General features: G+C 35.6%; 1 protein-coding gene across 1 annotated transcript in view; it reads right to left on the reverse strand.

The window, feature by feature from the left end:
• The window catches only part of PCDH15 (protocadherin related 15), a gene marked incomplete at its 3' end in the record, with an annotated part of 1,266,261 nt that overhangs the window by 332,533 nt on the left and 914,844 nt on the right, over window positions 1-18,884 (reverse strand). The window contains exons 13-14 of the mRNA XM_080641959.1: window positions 10,731-10,839; window positions 2,178-2,290 (exon numbers count right to left, since the gene is read on the reverse strand). Coding sequence (XP_080498085.1) covers window positions 2,178-2,290; window positions 10,731-10,839 — 222 coding nt within the window. The remainder of the gene's footprint in view (window positions 1-2,177; window positions 2,291-10,730; window positions 10,840-18,884) is intronic.

The following is an 18,884-nucleotide window of genomic DNA, read 5'->3' on the forward strand; positions in this document are numbered from 1 at the left end:
AGTAGACAATGGATATACATTTTTTAGTTTTCTACAGTCCTAAAAATGTGGTCAATGCAAGAAGATGAACTATCTCATGCATGACCATTATACATAAGAGGTAAAAGGAGTCTTTCTTTGTTAAATGACTCCTAAAGCCCTACTGAATTAAATCCAAGGAAATTGCAGTGGCACATAAGGCCCTCCCTGCGGTCTGACTCTATACCTCATTTCCCTGTTAACTGCTTGTAGCCAGCTACATCATGCCTCCAAGCTTTTACTTCTGCTCTTCCTTATGTTCAAACATATTTCCTACCTTCTATTCATTGGCCAAACACAGCAAAATTTAGCTTGGGGTAATTTCCAGAAAAATCTTCCCCAAGTCCGTCCTCAGATTCATTTAAATGTACCTATTCTCTGCTTCATCAGCCCTTATATGTCTTTCTGTTAGCAGTTGATATGTTTGTTGTATTTGATTTATTGGGTTATATGATGCTTCCCTTTCTAGACTATAATTTTTTTAAGGACAAAGGACCACTAAGTAAGCAAAAGATCTGGTATGTAAAAGATAATGAGGTCCTAACAAAATATGTTCAAATTAGATATAAAATTAAACGTGTGTCTACAGATAATTGTTGTCATTTCACTGACAGGTAGTTAAGCCAGACAACCATTTCTTAGCAACTGCATCTTGGTGAAGTAAAAAAGTACAGCTTTAGCTTAGGTAAACCTAAATTTGAATCTCAATTCTGCTGCTTATTAGTGATGTACTCTGAGCCAAACACTTACCCTCCCTGATCGTTAGTTTCCACATTTGCACTGATTAGCATACTACTAAGGATATGACCACAATTCAATGAAAAAACGTCATAAAACACTTTGTTCAGTGTACATGCTCAGTAAGCTTCCTTACAGTACTTCCTTTCCCTTTACCAATTTTAAATTTTAAAAATTTCATAAGGCTGCATATCTATCATGTTTTTTATGTGTTGATAAGAAAAAGCTATATAACACACAGCCAGCCGTGGGCAAACTACGGCCCGCGGGCTGGATCCGGCCCATTCGGCTGTTTTATCCGGCCCACGAAGCCGAAAGAGCGGAGGGTTCTCTTGCTCTCCCCTCCACTCCTTTACTTTGAATTTATATTAGTTCACACAAACACTCCATCCATGCTTTTGTTCCGGCCCTCCGGTCCAGTTTAAGAACTCATTGTGGCCCTCGAGTCAAAAAGTTTGCCCACCCCTGGTAGACTTACTCTATTTCATTTCTTATGTCTGTTCTATTACTTAGAATGGCCTTCTCCCAGCCCGTCCCTTCACTGACCCGCTCAAATGTTACATTCTAAATGAAGCCTATCAGAATTAATTGACAGATCATCTGCATGTCAACAGTACCTTTCAAATGATTTTATCATGAAAAATGAAATATTATTATGCCAAAATTATAATTCAAAATGGATTTCCCTCTTTTGAAAAATTTTCCAGTCTAGGATCATCTATCAAAATTTTAAATAGTAAAATACATTAAAATAATTTCTAGATAACTGAGATCTTTTTTTTTAATTTTAGAAAAATGTCATATAAAAATAATATTTTTGCCCAGCCGGTGTGGCTCAGTGGTTGAGTGTCAACCTATGAACCAGGAGGTCACAGTTCAATTCCTGATCAGTCCACGTGTCTGGGTTACGGGCTCAATCCCCACTGTGGGGCGTGCAGGAGGCAGACAGTCAATGATTCTCTCTCATCATTGATATTTCTATTTCTCTCTCCCTTTCCCTTCCTCTCTGAAATCAATAAAAATATATATTTAAAATAATAATAATATTTTAATAAAATAAAATATAAGTCCATGCACATTTTAAATATATTCATTGGTTAAGTTTCACGAATAAAAATTAACTCCTTTTAGTAAAAAAAGTAAAAGATGTAATAAAGGGCAGCATGTAGAATTATATACATTGGACCAGAGCATTTATTACATATAAAAATATTCAGTATTTGAAACGCATTCTAATATAAAAAGTTATTTTAAAGAAAAGCAACAATGGATTAAAACTGCTGCACTTTACTGTTTAAATATTGGTTAACTGCTGTCCAAATTCATTTTAACTTTTATAACATTAAAGTGCCTGCAGTAGCCTCTACAGGTTTTTTTTTATTAGCAATTTATAAACACAAGGAAATAAGAAATTAATTTACCTTAATAACCAAATCAAATTTCTGGTAAAAGTCTCTGTTTACTGGCTCCAGGAGACTAAGTTCTGCAGTCCTGGGATGCATATGGAAAAATCGTGGGTAATCCTCAGGAGTCCCTGAAAGACATTGAGGTTTCAGGACATAATTGAGAACAATAAGTAATATGTTTATCTGCTATATCTATTTCCCTTCATTAACTGAGGAACAAAATCATGATTTCATTAGTAAATTAAGTTTCAAAATTATGCAGTCTAGGGAAAGCAGATGCAAATGTGATATATAATTAATTAGTTTATGAGCAAGAGGATGAAAAATATGTTATGTTTGGCTGATTTTCCAAATATCCTTTATTAAGAGGGCTCTTTAATTATTTGAAACTTCATCACATAAAAAGAGATATTAAGTGTATAGAGAGAAAATTTTGAATTCTAAAATTGTATTTTAATGGTGCATAAATCTTAATTATAGCTTGTATGGTCTTTCAACATATCTTGTAACAAACAATGACTGGTAATTTGTACCAAATATCACGATGCTTGAAAATTAAAATCAGCATATTCTGTTCCAGCTGTCCAAATTTTTTTAAAGATAAGAATCAAACTAATTACATCAATTATATACAAAATATTTAGCTCAGCTGGCATGGCTCAGTGGTTGAGCCTCGACCTATGAACCAGGAGGTCACAGATTCCAGGTCAGGGCACATGCCAGAGGGGTGGGGTGGATCCCCAGTGAGGGAGGGCATGCAGGAGGCAGCCAATCAATGACTCTTTCTCATCATTGATGTTTTTATCTCCCTCTTCCTCTCCCTTCCTGAAATCAATAAAAATATTTTAAAAAAATATTTTAAATACTATATAAAATATTTTCATGATACTTTTAATGTCTAGAGATATTTCTTCAATGTAGATATTTTAATGAGTTGAAATACATTTCTTCTTACAGAAATGTCCTTCAATTGTATCATCTACCTTTGTATACTGCCACATTATTATAATATTTTCCCAACTTGAAGAAAAAGTAAACATTAAATCATATAACTGTAGAGTATATGAATTTGGCCAAACAATAATCAGAAGAATAAAATAACATGGCTTCCAATTATTGAAGCCTACTCTGTGCTATATGCTTTATATAAGTTATCACTAATAACTCTGTGAATTATTTTCATTTACAGTGGAAGACTAGGGAGCTTTGAGGTATTAAATAACTTGTCCAAAGTCAAAGAGACAATGTAATATAGAACTTGCATTCAATCCAGTTTGCCAGAATCCAAACATATGCAAAAATGAGTTAATTGCTACTAGTCCTTTGCTTCAACTCTGAGATAAGAAAAGAAATTCTGAGACAAGCAAAGAAAAACAGAAAAAAAATTATACCAGTAAAATAGACCTGAAAATTTAGAATAAATCAAAATTGTGCATGAAAATTTAGCATATTATAATAGAATCACTTTAAACAGAAAAAATTTAATGAGTGCATTCATCTAATAGGAGAGCCATACAGAAAATGACAAAAATCACATCCATTCTTCATACACAATTCTAGAGTAAACTCTAGATGAAGAAGGCATTCATGCATAATGAACAATAAAACAATACAAGTGCTAGTAATAGATAAAAACATGAACTCTATTTTCAAGTGAGAGTGGGCTTATCTTTTCTAAGTATGACTCAAAATAAAAGAGCAGTAAGTGAAAAGAGATAATTTTGATAACATTACCAAATTACATGGTAAGACGAAATAAACAAAGTCAAACCACAGGTGACAAAGTAGGGGGAATTATTGTAATTTACATCAGAGGCAAAAGGTTTTTATCCCTAACTTATTAAGATTCACAAATTAGTAAAGAAAATATCAATAATACATTTAAAACATGTTTGGGATAGACAATGAGCAGATAGATTAAGGCAAATGACTCTTGACCATAAACCAAGAAGTTCATTTTTATACATAAGAATAAAAAAATGAAATTCATGCCACACTGAAATTCCATTTTTACTGTTAGATTAGCAATGTTCCATGCTGGATACCACATTCTATTGGTGAGTCTTTGAGAAAATATGAACTTTTAGACATTTCTGGTGTTGGTAAAAGGGTATGACAAACCCTGTGATGGAGAATTTGGCATAATCTATCAAAATCATAATAGTATTGAAGGATTCTGGGAAGATGGCAGTGCAAGAAGGACCAGGAATTCATCTCTTTACTTAGACAACAATTACATTGGTAGGATTCGTCTGATATAACTGTTTTGGAACTCTGAAGTCTATTAAAGTCTTGAAACTTCATGGGGAAGGATTGGACAGTAAATTGTAATTAATTTCTGCCAATTACAGTTCTGAGCACAGTAGCAGTTAGCCAACCACCATCCCTCAGCCTCTTGGCAGAAAACTGTACACGTGTTCCTGAAGCAGCTTGCACCATGCTTGGGAGCCGGGCCCTGGGAAAAAGACCCTGCCCTCCATGTGGCAGAGAACTACGTACACCATGATGAGTGCTTGCTGCTTCTGCTCACAGAAGTGCAGGAAGCCATTGTTGTTGCACCTCTTGGTGCAAGTCCCTACTGCTAAACTAAAATAAATTCCAAAAGATTTAAATAACCAGAATCTTCCCCCCTCCCTTTTATGTTTTCTCATTTTCCCCCCTTTGGAAGTCAGGCATTAAAGACTAGAACATTCAAAAGCAACAGTATATTAGGGATGAGTGGATAAGAAAGTCACTGTGTATGCCTAGAGAAAGGCACAGGCTCAGAAAATACTTGAGAATGTCTTAACTTTACATCTGTAAAGTTTAAGTTTACAATAAAAAATAAATAAACAAAAGTGACATTAAACAGCAAAACCTGAGGAAATTAGAGAATCTGTTTTTTTAGAGTTATCACATTATCAGGTTCCAATGTGCAGTTTTCAATAACAATAATGAAAAATACAAGGTGCACAAAGAAACAGGAAAGTATGGCCCATTCAAGGAACAAATAAATTAATAGAAACTGCTCCTAAAAAGCACCTGAAAAATGACCTGCTAGAGAAATACTTTAAACCAACTATTTTAAAGTTACTCAAAGAACTAAAGGAAATGTAGAGAAAGTCAAGAAAATGATGTGTGAAAACAATGGAAATATCAATAGAAAGGAAGCCTACAAAGAAATTATAAAGCAATTCTGGAATTGAAAAGTATAATAATTGAAATAAAAAATTAACCAGAGAGGTTCAAAGATAGGTTTGAGCAGGCAAAAAAAAAAAAAAAAAAAAAAAAAAAAGGGCAATGACAATTATTGTGTCTGAACAATAGAAAGAGAGAGAGAGAGAAAAAAAGATTGAATAGAAGTCAACAGTGCCCAATATGATAGTGGGGAAGGACACTAGATAATAATAGAGCCACTGTTGTTTAATAATTATTCACCTTACTAACGTACTACCATTTTGCTGACTAGATGGGTTCAAATCACCAACTCCCTCTCCCACATTCTTCCATATATCATCCACGTGATTCTACCTTGCCTATGTCATTAGCTCCTTAATCAGAGTCTTGTCCTTTCATACTTGTACCACTATTATAACCTCCTAAATCTTCTAATATTCCATTCACTTATAATCACTAAAATAAATTTCAAAAATCCAGTTTAATCTCTCAATTATTAAGATAAAAGTTTACTGCCGTCTTCTCCAAAGTGGAATTGAGTTTAAAACAAAACAAAACATCAAATTACTATTTTTCATTTAGTGTTGCAATTTACATACAATAAAATGCACGTTAGCTTCAATGTTTTTGAGCAATTGTATGGACTCATGTAACTACCACCCTTATTAAAACTTTAATTTTATCTTATCCCAAAATACCACAAAAATCAGCTTAAATAATTAATATGCAGACTGACTATTTGTGGTATGTTTGTAGGGACACAGGCGAGAAGTCTTGAGGGAGGTGAGCGGGGAAGGGTTGACAGATGCTCTCTCCCATCTGTTTGCTTGCAGCACATTGCTGTGTGTTTGGGTTTACATTTGGCAAGTTTAAGTAATCTGTGTTTTGTAGTATTCATTTTCCACCAAGCTAATACTCACAAAATGAATAAGTTGTTGGGAAATATTTCTTCAATGAACCTGAGATTAAAGATAACACTAAAAGTAAACACCAAGAAAGTGGCAGGAGACTTACTTGCCATGCTCCTAGTGTAAGGGCTTAATCATCATGTTATTAAGTCAAATCATAAAGATTCAAGCAGACCTGAAATAACGTTAGACTGATAATTTTTAAGCAATTAATAGAATTATGGGAAATGTGGATTTACATCTAACGTAATAAATAATAATCAGTGCTCTATGCAATTATTAAGCATTAAAATATTAACTAATGATAGTCATACATGTATACTTTTTAAATATAAGAGGGCTTACTCAAACTTATTTTTAATGTTTGGGATGAAGGATCAAAACAAATTATTTAATAAAATTAACAAGAGGGTTCTTGTCCATGAAAACATACTCACAAAAAGAAATTACTTGAAGCAGATCAGAAATGGCTGCAGATTTTTTTGCTTCCCATCAAGGAGCAATCTATTTTCCATCTCCTTGAATCTGAGATGACCTCACTTGCTTTGGTCAATAGATGGTAGTGGAAGTGATTCTGTTCCAGTTCCAGGACTGAGCTGGAACTGGCGGTTTTCACTTTCACTCTCTTAGAAGCCAACAACCAATGCTGAAAAGAAGACTACTGAATGCGGGAGGCCAAACGGAGAGAAGGGGCTAGTAGCCACCTTGGACGTTTAGTTCCAGCTGAATGCAAACAGAGTAGCCTCAACTGCACCATGTAAATAAAGCAGAACTACTCAGGTGATTCCAATCAACCCACAGGAACAGGAGAAATAATGAATCTTTGTCATTTTAGGTCACTAATCTTTGGAGTGGTTTATTGTACAGCAACAGACCACCAAAACACCACCCACTGTCTCTGCAGCTTCCCTTATATTTCTCCAACTTGCATTGTTTTCATATTTTGACAAGTTTTGGTTCACTTCCAGTTACTTACCCTGGACTTACCATTTTCCCCATTGACTGTCATATGTAAATGACTGGAATAACATAGCAAACCAAGTATTGAGGAGGATAAATCTTTCCCATAAACCCAGGCCCATAAACATCTGTGCCATTATATAAGGAAAAAAATAGCTTCTTACTGTACATATTTGATTTAAGTCACTGAGTTCTGGAGGCTCTTTATACAAGCATTTCAACTTTAGCCTTTACTACTATATGTCCTACCTATCTTATTACTGTCAATAATATGTTCATCTATGAACTCATTCTATTCTCTAATTTTTAGGGAAATCTATTTTTATGAGTTCCAGTTTTTGTGGCTTATTATTCTGAACTATGTGACCCTTATGTGCAAAAGTACAAGAAGTTTAAAAAGTATTCAGAAATTAATAATTTTCTAAAAGAATTTCCAGAGGAAGCTATAAAAATATGACTGGTATTGATCTCAGTAAATATTAAATGTACAGTTGAGGAAACATATCCCAATAATGTGTGCCATAAAATCAAACTTTTTTCTTACTTAAAGGATAATAATAATAAAAATAATCCACAATACTCTATCTTATTTGCTAGTAATGAGTTCCTGGTAAAAGAGAAAAATAAGCCAAAAATCCAAAAAGAAAAAGAAGAAAACAGTTTCAAATTTGGTGGAGTTTATTTAAAATTAGAGTAAAAATTCTAGAGAACAGAAGGCATGAAGAAATGCACGTAATAGACTATGTGCAAGGTTACTTAATATTTAAAAGGCCAGAATGTGGAAAAGGATGTTGTTACAAGCTGTGTGTGTGTGTGTGTCTGTGTACTGTTTCTCTTACCATTGTTGTATGACTTAAGAAACATGCTTTATTTTTTTCCTAATGGTAACAACAACATCAAGTGACATTATTTGAGCACTAACTTTTTCCAAACACTAGACATATTTATATAATTAGATAAAATCCTCCAAACCGTTTTATAGAAAGATCAATTTTGATAAACCCCATTTTAAAGAGGAACAATCTGAAGCAGAGAGGTTAGTAATTTGCCTAATATTACATGTTGGCAAGCATTAAAGTAGAATTTGAACATAGGGAAAATACAGAAGCTGCGTTCTCTACACCTATCATGCCTGCCTTCTAGAAAAATAAGTACTGTGAAAGGATATCATTTTACTTAACATAGATGTGAAAGCAAATTTACTGTTAGAGGTTATGTTTATTCTTTAGGACTATCCACCATCCTACAGTTAGAAATTGATGGAACTTACCATTATGTCATTTTTATGCTCTGATTTCTACATTGGTTCCTCATTTCACTCAGAGCAAAATACAAAGTAGATCATTAGTATTCGAAACTCTGTATTTCCTGGCCTCCTCTTATTTCTCACCCCTTCTTTCTATTTCCTCTTCACTCACTAAAATCTTCAGTGCTCCTGGCCTCCTTGATGTTTCTGAAACAAACCAGGCAAACTCCAGCTTTTCTCTCTGCCTTTCCACGTATCAACATCCCTAACTCCTTCAACTTCTATACGACTGGGTTCAAATCTCACCTCTTTAATGAAGACTATCCTGATCATCTTATTTAATACTGAAACTTATATTGCAACACCTCTTCTGTACTTCCAATCCTGCTCACCCAGCTCTTATTTTTTCCATAGCTCTGGCCACCACCTATCTTTTATAAATACATGTATTTATTCATTTGTTTATTATATTAATTATTTATTGCTGGTCTCTGTTGCCAGAAAACCAGCTTTACAACATAAGGAATATGTCTTGCTCCATAGAGTAGTTGCTCTTTTATTTAAAGAAAGAATACATTAAATTTTATTTTTGTTAATCCTCAGCCGAGGGTATTTTTTCCATTGATTTTTAGAGAGAGTGGAAGGGAGGGGGAGAGACAGAGAGTTACATCAATGTGAGAGATACACATTGATTGGTTGCCCCCTGCACACTCCCGGACTGGGGCCAGGGATCTAGCTTGCAACTGAGGTACACACCCTTGACTGGAATCAAAATCAAGACCCTTCAGTCCACAGGTCAACACTCTAGTCATTGAGCCAAACTGGCTAGGGCAATATATGTAATTTTTAAATGTGAAAAACCGTACGAATGCCCATGGATATCAGCCCACTCTAAGTAACATGCCTCCCCAAGACTACCTTTAAATTTCATCCTTTGGACTTCACACATCCTGCATTACCTGGATCATTTGTCTGCCATTTCCTACCCAGAAATCCCAGTCTTTCTACTGAAATAACTCTTCCTAAGTAATTCTCTTAGAAAACCTTAGCACTCTCCTCCCATAAGCCCACATGATATGTCTCATACTTTATTGATAGTGCTTAAAACTATGTGTATTATTTTACCTTTTGATATGTTTTTAGTCATATGCTCTACCTCACCTTAGCTTAGAACATTTAACCCTCACAGTCCTATCTACAGCATCTGGTGCAGTGATTGACATATCTCAAGCCTTCAGTTAATTATATGAAAAATGCCTATTTCTATTTATCTATGACAAGAGTCCTATAGACTTAAAGGAAGCTTATGCGTATACTCAAAAGAGCTTTTTAAAAATTTAATAGTCTAATCTCAGCCACTGGTGTATGATATATTCTAGAGATCAAAGGCTTGGAACAAAATTACTTGAGTTTTCTTTACCAATAGCATTTTTAAGTAGACTATAGCATCATATTTTGAAATCTAAGGTCTGCAGGTTGTTGTGTTCTTATGTATGTGTGCATATATGTAGCTGGGGCATGGGAATAGAAAGAGTTTGAGGGTAATGTTGAACTCCATTGAATAGTTATTTTCAAGCATACTTCAAAAGCAACTCTTCCTTCGTGAAGGGATATATGGTCTGACTCAGACGCATCTGTCTATCCAGAGACTAAAAACCTTGCAAAGCAGCAGCATCCATATTTCAGCAAAATCAATTCATGTGGGGAAAAAGCAATTTGGGTAACATAATTAAGTTCTCATCATTTTTTTCTTTTGATACAATTAGCATTATATGCACAAAGATGGATTAAGACAGCTTTTGTGAAATTTTTCAAGAAAAAATTAGCCAAGGGAATAATGTATTATGTACCCTTGGGCTAATTATGATCTTTCTCTTTCCCCCATATGGCTCCAAATGCCCTTATTTAATTCGGCCATATATTTTCAGAATTATGTATCTGCATCCACCAATGATAAAATACTGGTAGAGCAAACAGTGTAAGTTTTTCTTTCTTTTTTTTTCTTAGAGAATTCTTAGGAGGTGATATTGGGAAAAACACCAACACATAGATTAATCTCTTACTTTTTAAAGTTGTTTTACTTCTTCAGTAAAAGTTTTTCTCTTTGTTCTTCTACACATTTAACTGAAACTAATTCTGAGAGAGAAAAAATATCTGTACATTTATTTATCCTTAATAACAATATTTTCCAAAAAGAAAATATTTATTATTAAAGTTGTTTACTCTGACTTGAGACAAGTTTTTCCTACATGATTCCAGAGTGCTAACTGAAAGTATAAAATGTGAGCAGATACAAACCAACAAGGATGGAATAGAGGATGCCCGGCCTATCTGATGGCGGCTGAATATTCCGGTCCTGATCAATGGCTTGGATGGGTGGGGTAACGATGATAGGGTTCAGTTCTTCCTGAAATAAATAAAGTCAGAGAGTTTAGTTCAGCTTCATTCCTAATACCTTATGAAAAATTGACATTAACATATTGTTGTGTGGACAGAAAAATGATAACTGAGCCAGTAGTTTAACTCAGGTTTTAATATTGGTAATATAACACGTTAGGCTGGTTAATTTTGAATCTGAAGGAGCACGGTGTCCTCCAAATTGAAATAAAAGACATAGTAATTACATGCATAGAACTTTATACTAGGAATTTCTCCTAAAAGGAAAGCAAGGGAGAGAGATATCAATAAATTTTGAATTTTCTCTAGACCATCTTATAAAAAGAAATATAAAGCTACCAAGTACTGTTGTTATTTTCTATTTAAGATTGGCAAGCATTTTTCTATGAGGGACCAGATAATAAATATGTGTAGGCTTTGCCAGGCATACAGTCTCTGTTGCAGCTTCTCAACTTTGCCATTGTAACAGAAGAGGAACAAGTGGACATGACTGTTTTGTTTTGTTTTAAATATATTTTATTGTATTTTTACAGAGAGGAAGGGAGAAGGATAGAGAGATAGACACGTTGATGAGAGAGAAACATCGATCAGCTGCCTCCTGCACACCTCCTACTGGGGATGTGCCCGCAACCAAGGTACATGCCCTTGACCAGAATCGAACCCGGGACCCTTCAGTCCGCAGGCCAACGCTCTATCCACTGAGCCAAACCGGTTAGGGCTGGACATAACTATGTTGCAATAAAACTTTAATTATTAAAACAGTGGTGAATAGGACATAGGTTAACACTGGTACTAGATTATGATGGGTATGCTGAAAAAACAAATGGGCTCTATGCAGAGATAAGCTTGCGAAATATTTTATAAAATATAATTTGAAAAAGTTAATCTACTACAGGTCTTTTCAGAGGCTTAAGTGTGTTAATTTGCATAATGATTACCTCCTAAGAAGGAGGTATTATTAGCACATTTTCTATAATCACACATTAACCTCTTTTTGAACTAATACCCTTAGTATATAGTTTGGGTTTAAGTCTTTGCAACCTTTAGTCCAAATATGTAGGTGGTAATTATAAAGGAAAATAAAGAATATCTCAATAGCTGACAGTTTCACGTTCTAACAAATTAGTATACTGTTCTTTTCTATTAGTTCTTCTCAAGTAATAGACTTTGAAACATATGTACTCTTATACAAAATCAGTAGTTTACAATCTCAGCAGAAACATACAATTCTGGCATGCTAAGAAATAGTAATGATATTAAACCATTATTTACAATATTAAATTTTATTAAGTTATATTATTATTGTTATACATATATATTAAGTATAAGTATACAACTAAGTTATATTAAGTTTTTGACATTGGAATAATTAAAGATAATCATTGACCAATAATTTGGAGCTCTTATACATCTTAGTAGCTCTGTTGAGATCAAAATCGCTAATGGGCTCTCAGTGGTTTACATACTATCAATATTTTCCTAAAAATAAAGAGCTCTAGGTAGGGATAACTTACCAATGTTCTATTCCCTTCTCTAACTGTGGATTTGGAACTATGAAATGCCAATCAATATCAAAATTACTCAATTAAATCCAGATGACTACTGTTCTCACACAACACTCTTCCTAAACTCTTTCCCTCACTACCTGTGTCTGTGCCTCTTCCTCTCCTTTTTACTTTCTCCCTATCCCTTCACCTCTCTACTTGCCTCTCCACCCCGCCACACACATACCTTTCCAATTGTCAGTTGACTTTCTATATAGTACCTATATTTCTCTATAAAACGAAAAAATCCCAACGCTATTCAAAGTACATATGTTTGAATGTAGGAGTTACAAGGTTGATCAGCTATTCCTAGCCATTTCTCAAAGGAATGTAGGAGTTACAAGGTTGATCAGCTATTCCTAGCCATTTCTCAAAGATATCAGCCAATGTCAGCTTACAGCTGAGCTACATTACTCCTGGTTCAACTAATTAACTCTGCAGCAACTTTTCCAAAAGTGTGTATCTTCTCAGATCTTGAGAGGCATTACAAATCTCAGGATTTTCTGAAATCCCATCTTATTTCTTATGGTCAGGGTACCAAGGGTTCCTAATAAGACTCCAGCTTTTTGAAATAACTTAATTACTTACCTAAATTTTTTTAAAAATTGACTCTGAGCTGTTCTGTTAGAGCTAAATGTTAACAGATCATGATAATTAGGATGTCCCTGCTAATCACCTTCACTCTGCTTATTTCTGTGGCACTGTTAAGTAACCAACACATAAGAGGTGTTAGAGTTTTGGTAGTCATGTAATTTCAAAATCCTCTTTCTATACTATCTAAACTTGTTGGAATAAACAATGGAGTTTTAATCATATTCTTTAGAGTTACATAAACAATAAAAACTAAAAATAACATAGCAAACAACCAAGAAGGAGGAAGTGCTAATTAAATTCCTCATTTTTTTCATATATCATATAGTGAGAACTGAAGAAATAAAAGAAACATGTGTGCTATTTAGAATTACATTGATAATCATCAGAAAAATTAAAAAATGGAAATAGCAAACTGTAAATATCTCAGGAGAGTTAGTTTGGACGTGAGAGTAGGTGGGATAAAATATATTTATTTAAAGCCATTCAGTCTCATTTGACTATGTAGTTACCATGCCCTGTACAAGTTTTAATATTATAAAGAAATAAAGTACAGTAGGGAGAACAAAATAAAATGTCCTCTCTTGGTAAAGGCTTCGATAAGTTTCTGGAAAATTTGGAGAACTGTAATTGTCTTAAATAACTTATTAGAACCGAAATTTTGTCCTATAATACTAACAGCTAAAAGTTTTTTTCTTATGCTACTATGTGAGTTTTTTCAGAAAACCCAGAGTTAAAGGTAAAAATAATGCATTCTCAAATATGATTTCTAAGATTATTTCCCAAAGCAATTGTGATATTTGAATCTTGAGAATTTTTGACACTAGTAATACAGTCATATACTATATAATGACATTATAGTCAACACTGGACTTCATATAAGTTAGTGGTCCCAAAAGAATATAGTGGGGCTGAACAATTCCTATAGCTTAGTGATGTAGTAGCCCACCGTAACATCACAGTACAAGTATTATGATTTGTGCCTTCTCAGTCTATAATAGTAATGCTACCTACGGGCTGTAATGCCTGAGGGCACTCATCTGGGCCCATGGAGCTGCGCACAGACATAGCTTCTCTCTCTCTCTCTCTTTAAATTTATCTTTATTGTGGAAAGTGTTACAGATGTCCCCTTTGTTTGCTTTCCCATTGACCCCCTTCACCCTGCACCGGCCCCCTCCCAGGCCTTTACCCCTATATTGTCTCTGTCCCTGGGCTATGCATATATGTATACTTGGTATACGCATATAAGTTCCCTGGTTAATCATCTGCCCTCCCTATACCCATCACCCACCCAATCCCCCACCCCCGTCTTCCCTCTGAAATTCCTGTTTGTTCCATGTTTCTATGTCCCTGGATCTATTTTGTTCATCAGTTTTTGTTTGTTTGTTTATTTTTCTTTAGATTCCACATTTGAGTAAGATCATGACATAATTCCTTTCAAAACCAATGTTACCACTGGACTGTCCCTGGGGATTTATTATGCTTTCAAGACACCCTTCAGTGATAACCATTAGGAAATTTTGAAGAAAGGATAAAATTTATTACTTACAATCCATGGACCATACAAGGCAAACCAAGGGCACACAGGGAGGCCACAGGGGGAGAGAAAGAGTGAGCATGTGCAGGGACCGGGGTCTGCTTTTACTAGTGAGGAAGGTTAGGCCTAGGGTTTCAAGGGCTCACTCTTTATTGGTGAATTTAAAACATAGGAGCAGGAATTCAAAGGACAGAAAGAGAAAAAAAAAAATACAAGTAAGCCTAAATGGTCAGTTACTGAAATAACCAAGATCTCCATAATAAAGGAGCCTCAGTGGGAGGAGGCATCCTGACCATCTAGTTCTATGACAAGCAAAATGTTTATTGGGGATTTCCAGCTTTGAAGTGGAGGCCTGAACAATAAAACCTTACTAGTAAATCAAGCACTTGCATTACAAGAAGAAAAGCCAACTTTGAGGACTCTCACTACAGTTACTCCTGTGTTTGTGGAGATCCTGGTGTAAACAAACCTACCACACTGCCGAAGGTATAAAAGTATAGCACATACAATTGCAGTAGGAGGCTATCCCATCTAGGTTTGTGCAAGTGCACTCTATGACTTCCCCACCACAAGGAAATCACCTAATGATGCATTCCTCAGAACATATCCCAATTGTTAAGTGGTGCATGACTATACATAACCTTAAAGGATACTGTGTTTTTTTAGAATGGTACTGTTTCACATTTAATATATATTTTTCATAAAGATAACTAGCATTTATCTTAGGAAACAATATGTGTATTCATTAGAAGAAACAACATAGATAACATGCATCATTTTTTGAACTTTTCCAACAAAATCTCTATAGTAGATACAACCGGGCATTGACAAGGTTTACATATAAACAGGAAAAACCCAAAGGGAAACTACTCCTTAAAATCAGCAAAAATTGTAATTATTTACAATGTTTACCAAATAGTCCATATTTAATACAGTTTTATCAATTTGTATTCTTAATGAAATATCCAACCTGGTAAGAGATCTCTACTCTCAAGTAGCCTTTATTGTACCTACTACTAAGAAAATAGTACAGTGGTGCTACTAACAAAATAACATCTAAAATTCTTGTGAAAATGCAAGTCATTCAGAAGTGTATTTCTTTTGAAGAACAGGTTATCTGCACGTGGATAGCAACAACTGTTCCTTATTCCTCTCCTATCCCCCTCATTTCACTTAGCTTCAAATTTTACTGTTTGGATTACAGAGGAACAATACACTGAAGAAATCAGAAACTTCCCCATGGCTCAAATTTGCTTGGGTATCCTTAAGGAATACTAGATCACAATGTTCCTCCATCCTGGTATAATTGTCATAATTACCTCTTTACCTAAAGCTTTATTGGCTTGTGGGCAAAAAATACCTTAACTGTGTTTATAACCTGCAACCTAGTGCCTGAGAGTTTTCAACGTATTTTCTTAATCAAGTTGAATTCCAGGAGATCCATAAAAAAGCCATCCAGACACTAGAGTTCTATTGTACCTTGCTTCTAAAGCAAACATTCTTTCTTTGTAGTCTCCTTTACATATATATATATATATATATATATATATATATATATATATATATATATGTATATATGTATATATATATATATACATATATATATATTGCATAGAACTTTTAAATTTTATTTTTACTTATTTATCTTTATTGTTGAACATATTACAGATGTACCCCTCCCCCTCCATTAACTCCCTCTTCCCCACTCCTCCCCCCTCCCCAAGCCTTCATAGCACTATTGTCTGTGTCCATGGGTTATGCATATATGCATATAAGTTCTGTGGTTAATCTCTTCCTGCCCTCCCCTCACCCACCTACCCTCTGAAAACCATCAATCTGTTGTATGCTTCCATGACTCTGGATCTATATTATTGGTCAGTTTATTTTGTTACTTAGATTCTACGTATAAGTGAGATCATGTGATATTTGCCTTTCTCTAGCTTATTTCACTTAGCATATTACTATCCAGGTCCCTCCATGCTGTCTCAAAAGGTAAGAGCTGTGTTGTTTTTTTTTTATAACTGCATAGTATTCCATTGTATAAATGTACCAAAGCTTTTTTTATACACTTATTTATTGATGGGCACTTGGACTGCCTTCAGATCTTAGCTATTATAGTTAATGCTGCTATAAACATAGGGGTGCATATATTCTTTCAGTTAAATAAGAGTGGTGAAAATGGACATCCCTGTCTTGTCCCTGATTTTAAGGGAAATGCTTTAATTTTCCCCATTGAGTATGATGTTATCTATGGTTTTGTCATATATGGCCTTCATTATGTTGAGATATGTTCCTTCTTTTCCCACTTTGCTGAGAGTTTTTATCATAGATGGGTGCTGCATTTTGTCAAATGCTTTTTATGTATATACTAGACGCCCATCACATGATTGAAATTGCGTGAGGTGCCCCACCTCCTACGGGCCGCTGCGGGAGTCAGGCCTGACTGGCGCCGCAGGTGGCCGGGACCTGTGCCTAACTTCTGCCCCAGGCTCCCCTGCCACCCTGCCTGTGTCCGCTCTGGGTCACCAGAGCTGCCATGCTGGCTCGGGCAGGCCCCCCTGTCTCTGTCTCCGTCTCCATTCCGGGCCTCACCTGTGCACGCAACCTCCTCCTGTCTGGTTGTGACCCATTATTGCGTCCTGGCCTAATTTGCATATTACCCCCCCCTCTCTCATCTATCTATCTATTTATCTATCTATCTATCTATCTATCTATATTGATATGATCATGATTTTTATTCTAAATTTTGTTTATGTGATGTATCATGTTAATTGATTCACACTATTGCATCCCAGGAATAAATCACACCTGATCATGATGTGTGGTCTTTTAAATGTATTGCTGGATCTGGTTTGCTAATATTTTAGTGAGGATTTTAGTGTCTACATTCATCAGGGATGTTGGCTTATAATTTTCTTTATTTATAGTGTCCTGATCTGGTTCTGGGATTAGGATAATGCTGGGCTCAAAAATGAGCTACTCCTCTTGAATTTTTGCAACAGTTTGAAAAGGTTAGTTGTTAGTTTTTTTTTTTTAAATAAATTTTTATTGTTCAGATTATTACAGTTGTTCCTCTTTTTTCCCCCCATAGCTCCCCTCCACCCAGATCCCACCCCACCCCATGCCCTTACCCCCCACTGTCTTCATCCATAGGTGTACAATTTTTGTCCAGTCTCTTCCCGCACCCTCCACACCCCTTTCCCCCCAAGAATTGTCAGTCCACTCCCTTTCTATGCCCATGATTCTATTATATTCACCAGTTTATTTTGCTCATCAGATTTTTTTATTCAATTCATTTTTAGATTCACTTGTTGATAGATAAGTATTTGTTGTGACTTTGTTGTTCATAATTTTTATCTTTACCTTTTTCTTCTTCTTCCTCTTCTTAAAGAATACCCTTCAGTATTTCATATAATACTGGTTTGGCAGTGAACTCCTTTAGCTTTTTCTTATCTGTGAAGCTCTTTATCTGACCTTCAATTCCAAAAGATAGCTTTGCTGGGTAGAGTAATCTTGGTTGTAGGTTCTTGCTATTCATCACTTTGAATATTTCTTGCCACTCTCTTCTAGCCTGCATAGTTTCTGTTGAGAAAAGTGCTGACAATCATATGGATACTCCCTTGTAGGTAACTAACTGTTTTTCTCTTGTTGCTTTTAATATTCTTTCTTTGTCTTTTGCCCTTGGCATTTTAATTATGATGTGTCTTGGTGTGGTCCTCTTTGGATTCCCTTTGTTTGGGGTTCTCTGCACTTCCTGGACTTGTAAGTCTATTTCTTTCACCAGGTAGGGGAAGTTTTCTGTCATTATTTCTTCAAATAGGTTTTCAATATCTTGTTCTCTCTCTTCTTCTGGCACCCCCATAATTTGGATGTTGGTATGCTTGAAGTTGTCCCAGAGGCTCCTTATACTATCTTCATATTTTTGGATTCTTTTTTTTTTTTGCTTTTCCAGTTTAGTGTTTTTTACTTCTTCATATTTCAAATCTTTGACTTGATTCTTGGGATCCTCTAGTATACTGTTCCTTCTTTTTTGACCTATAAAGTTTAGGATTGTACTAGAGGCCCGGTGCATGAAAATTGAAAATTCATGCACTGGAGGGGGGTTACTCAGCCCGGCCTTCTTCCTCTCACAGTCCAGGAGCCCTCAGGGGGGGAGACAACCTGGTGTTCAGGGGAAGGCGACACTCCATCACACCTCTGCTGCTGCCACTGCCGGCAGCCCAAGCCTCGGCTGGCCCTGGTTACCTGAGCCTCGGGCGGCCCTGGGTGGCTCGGCAGCCACCATCCGAGGCTTGCCTGCGCCTTGGGCCAGCCCTGGGCAGCTGGGGGGCTGAGGGCACTGGGCGCTGCCATCTTGTGGCTGTGGGCGCCACCACCTTTGAG

Source organism: Plecotus auritus (assembly GCF_963455305.1).
Source record: "Plecotus auritus genome assembly, chromosome: 9".
In the NCBI taxonomy this organism is placed as follows: Eukaryota; Metazoa; Chordata; class Mammalia; order Chiroptera; family Vespertilionidae; genus Plecotus; species Plecotus auritus.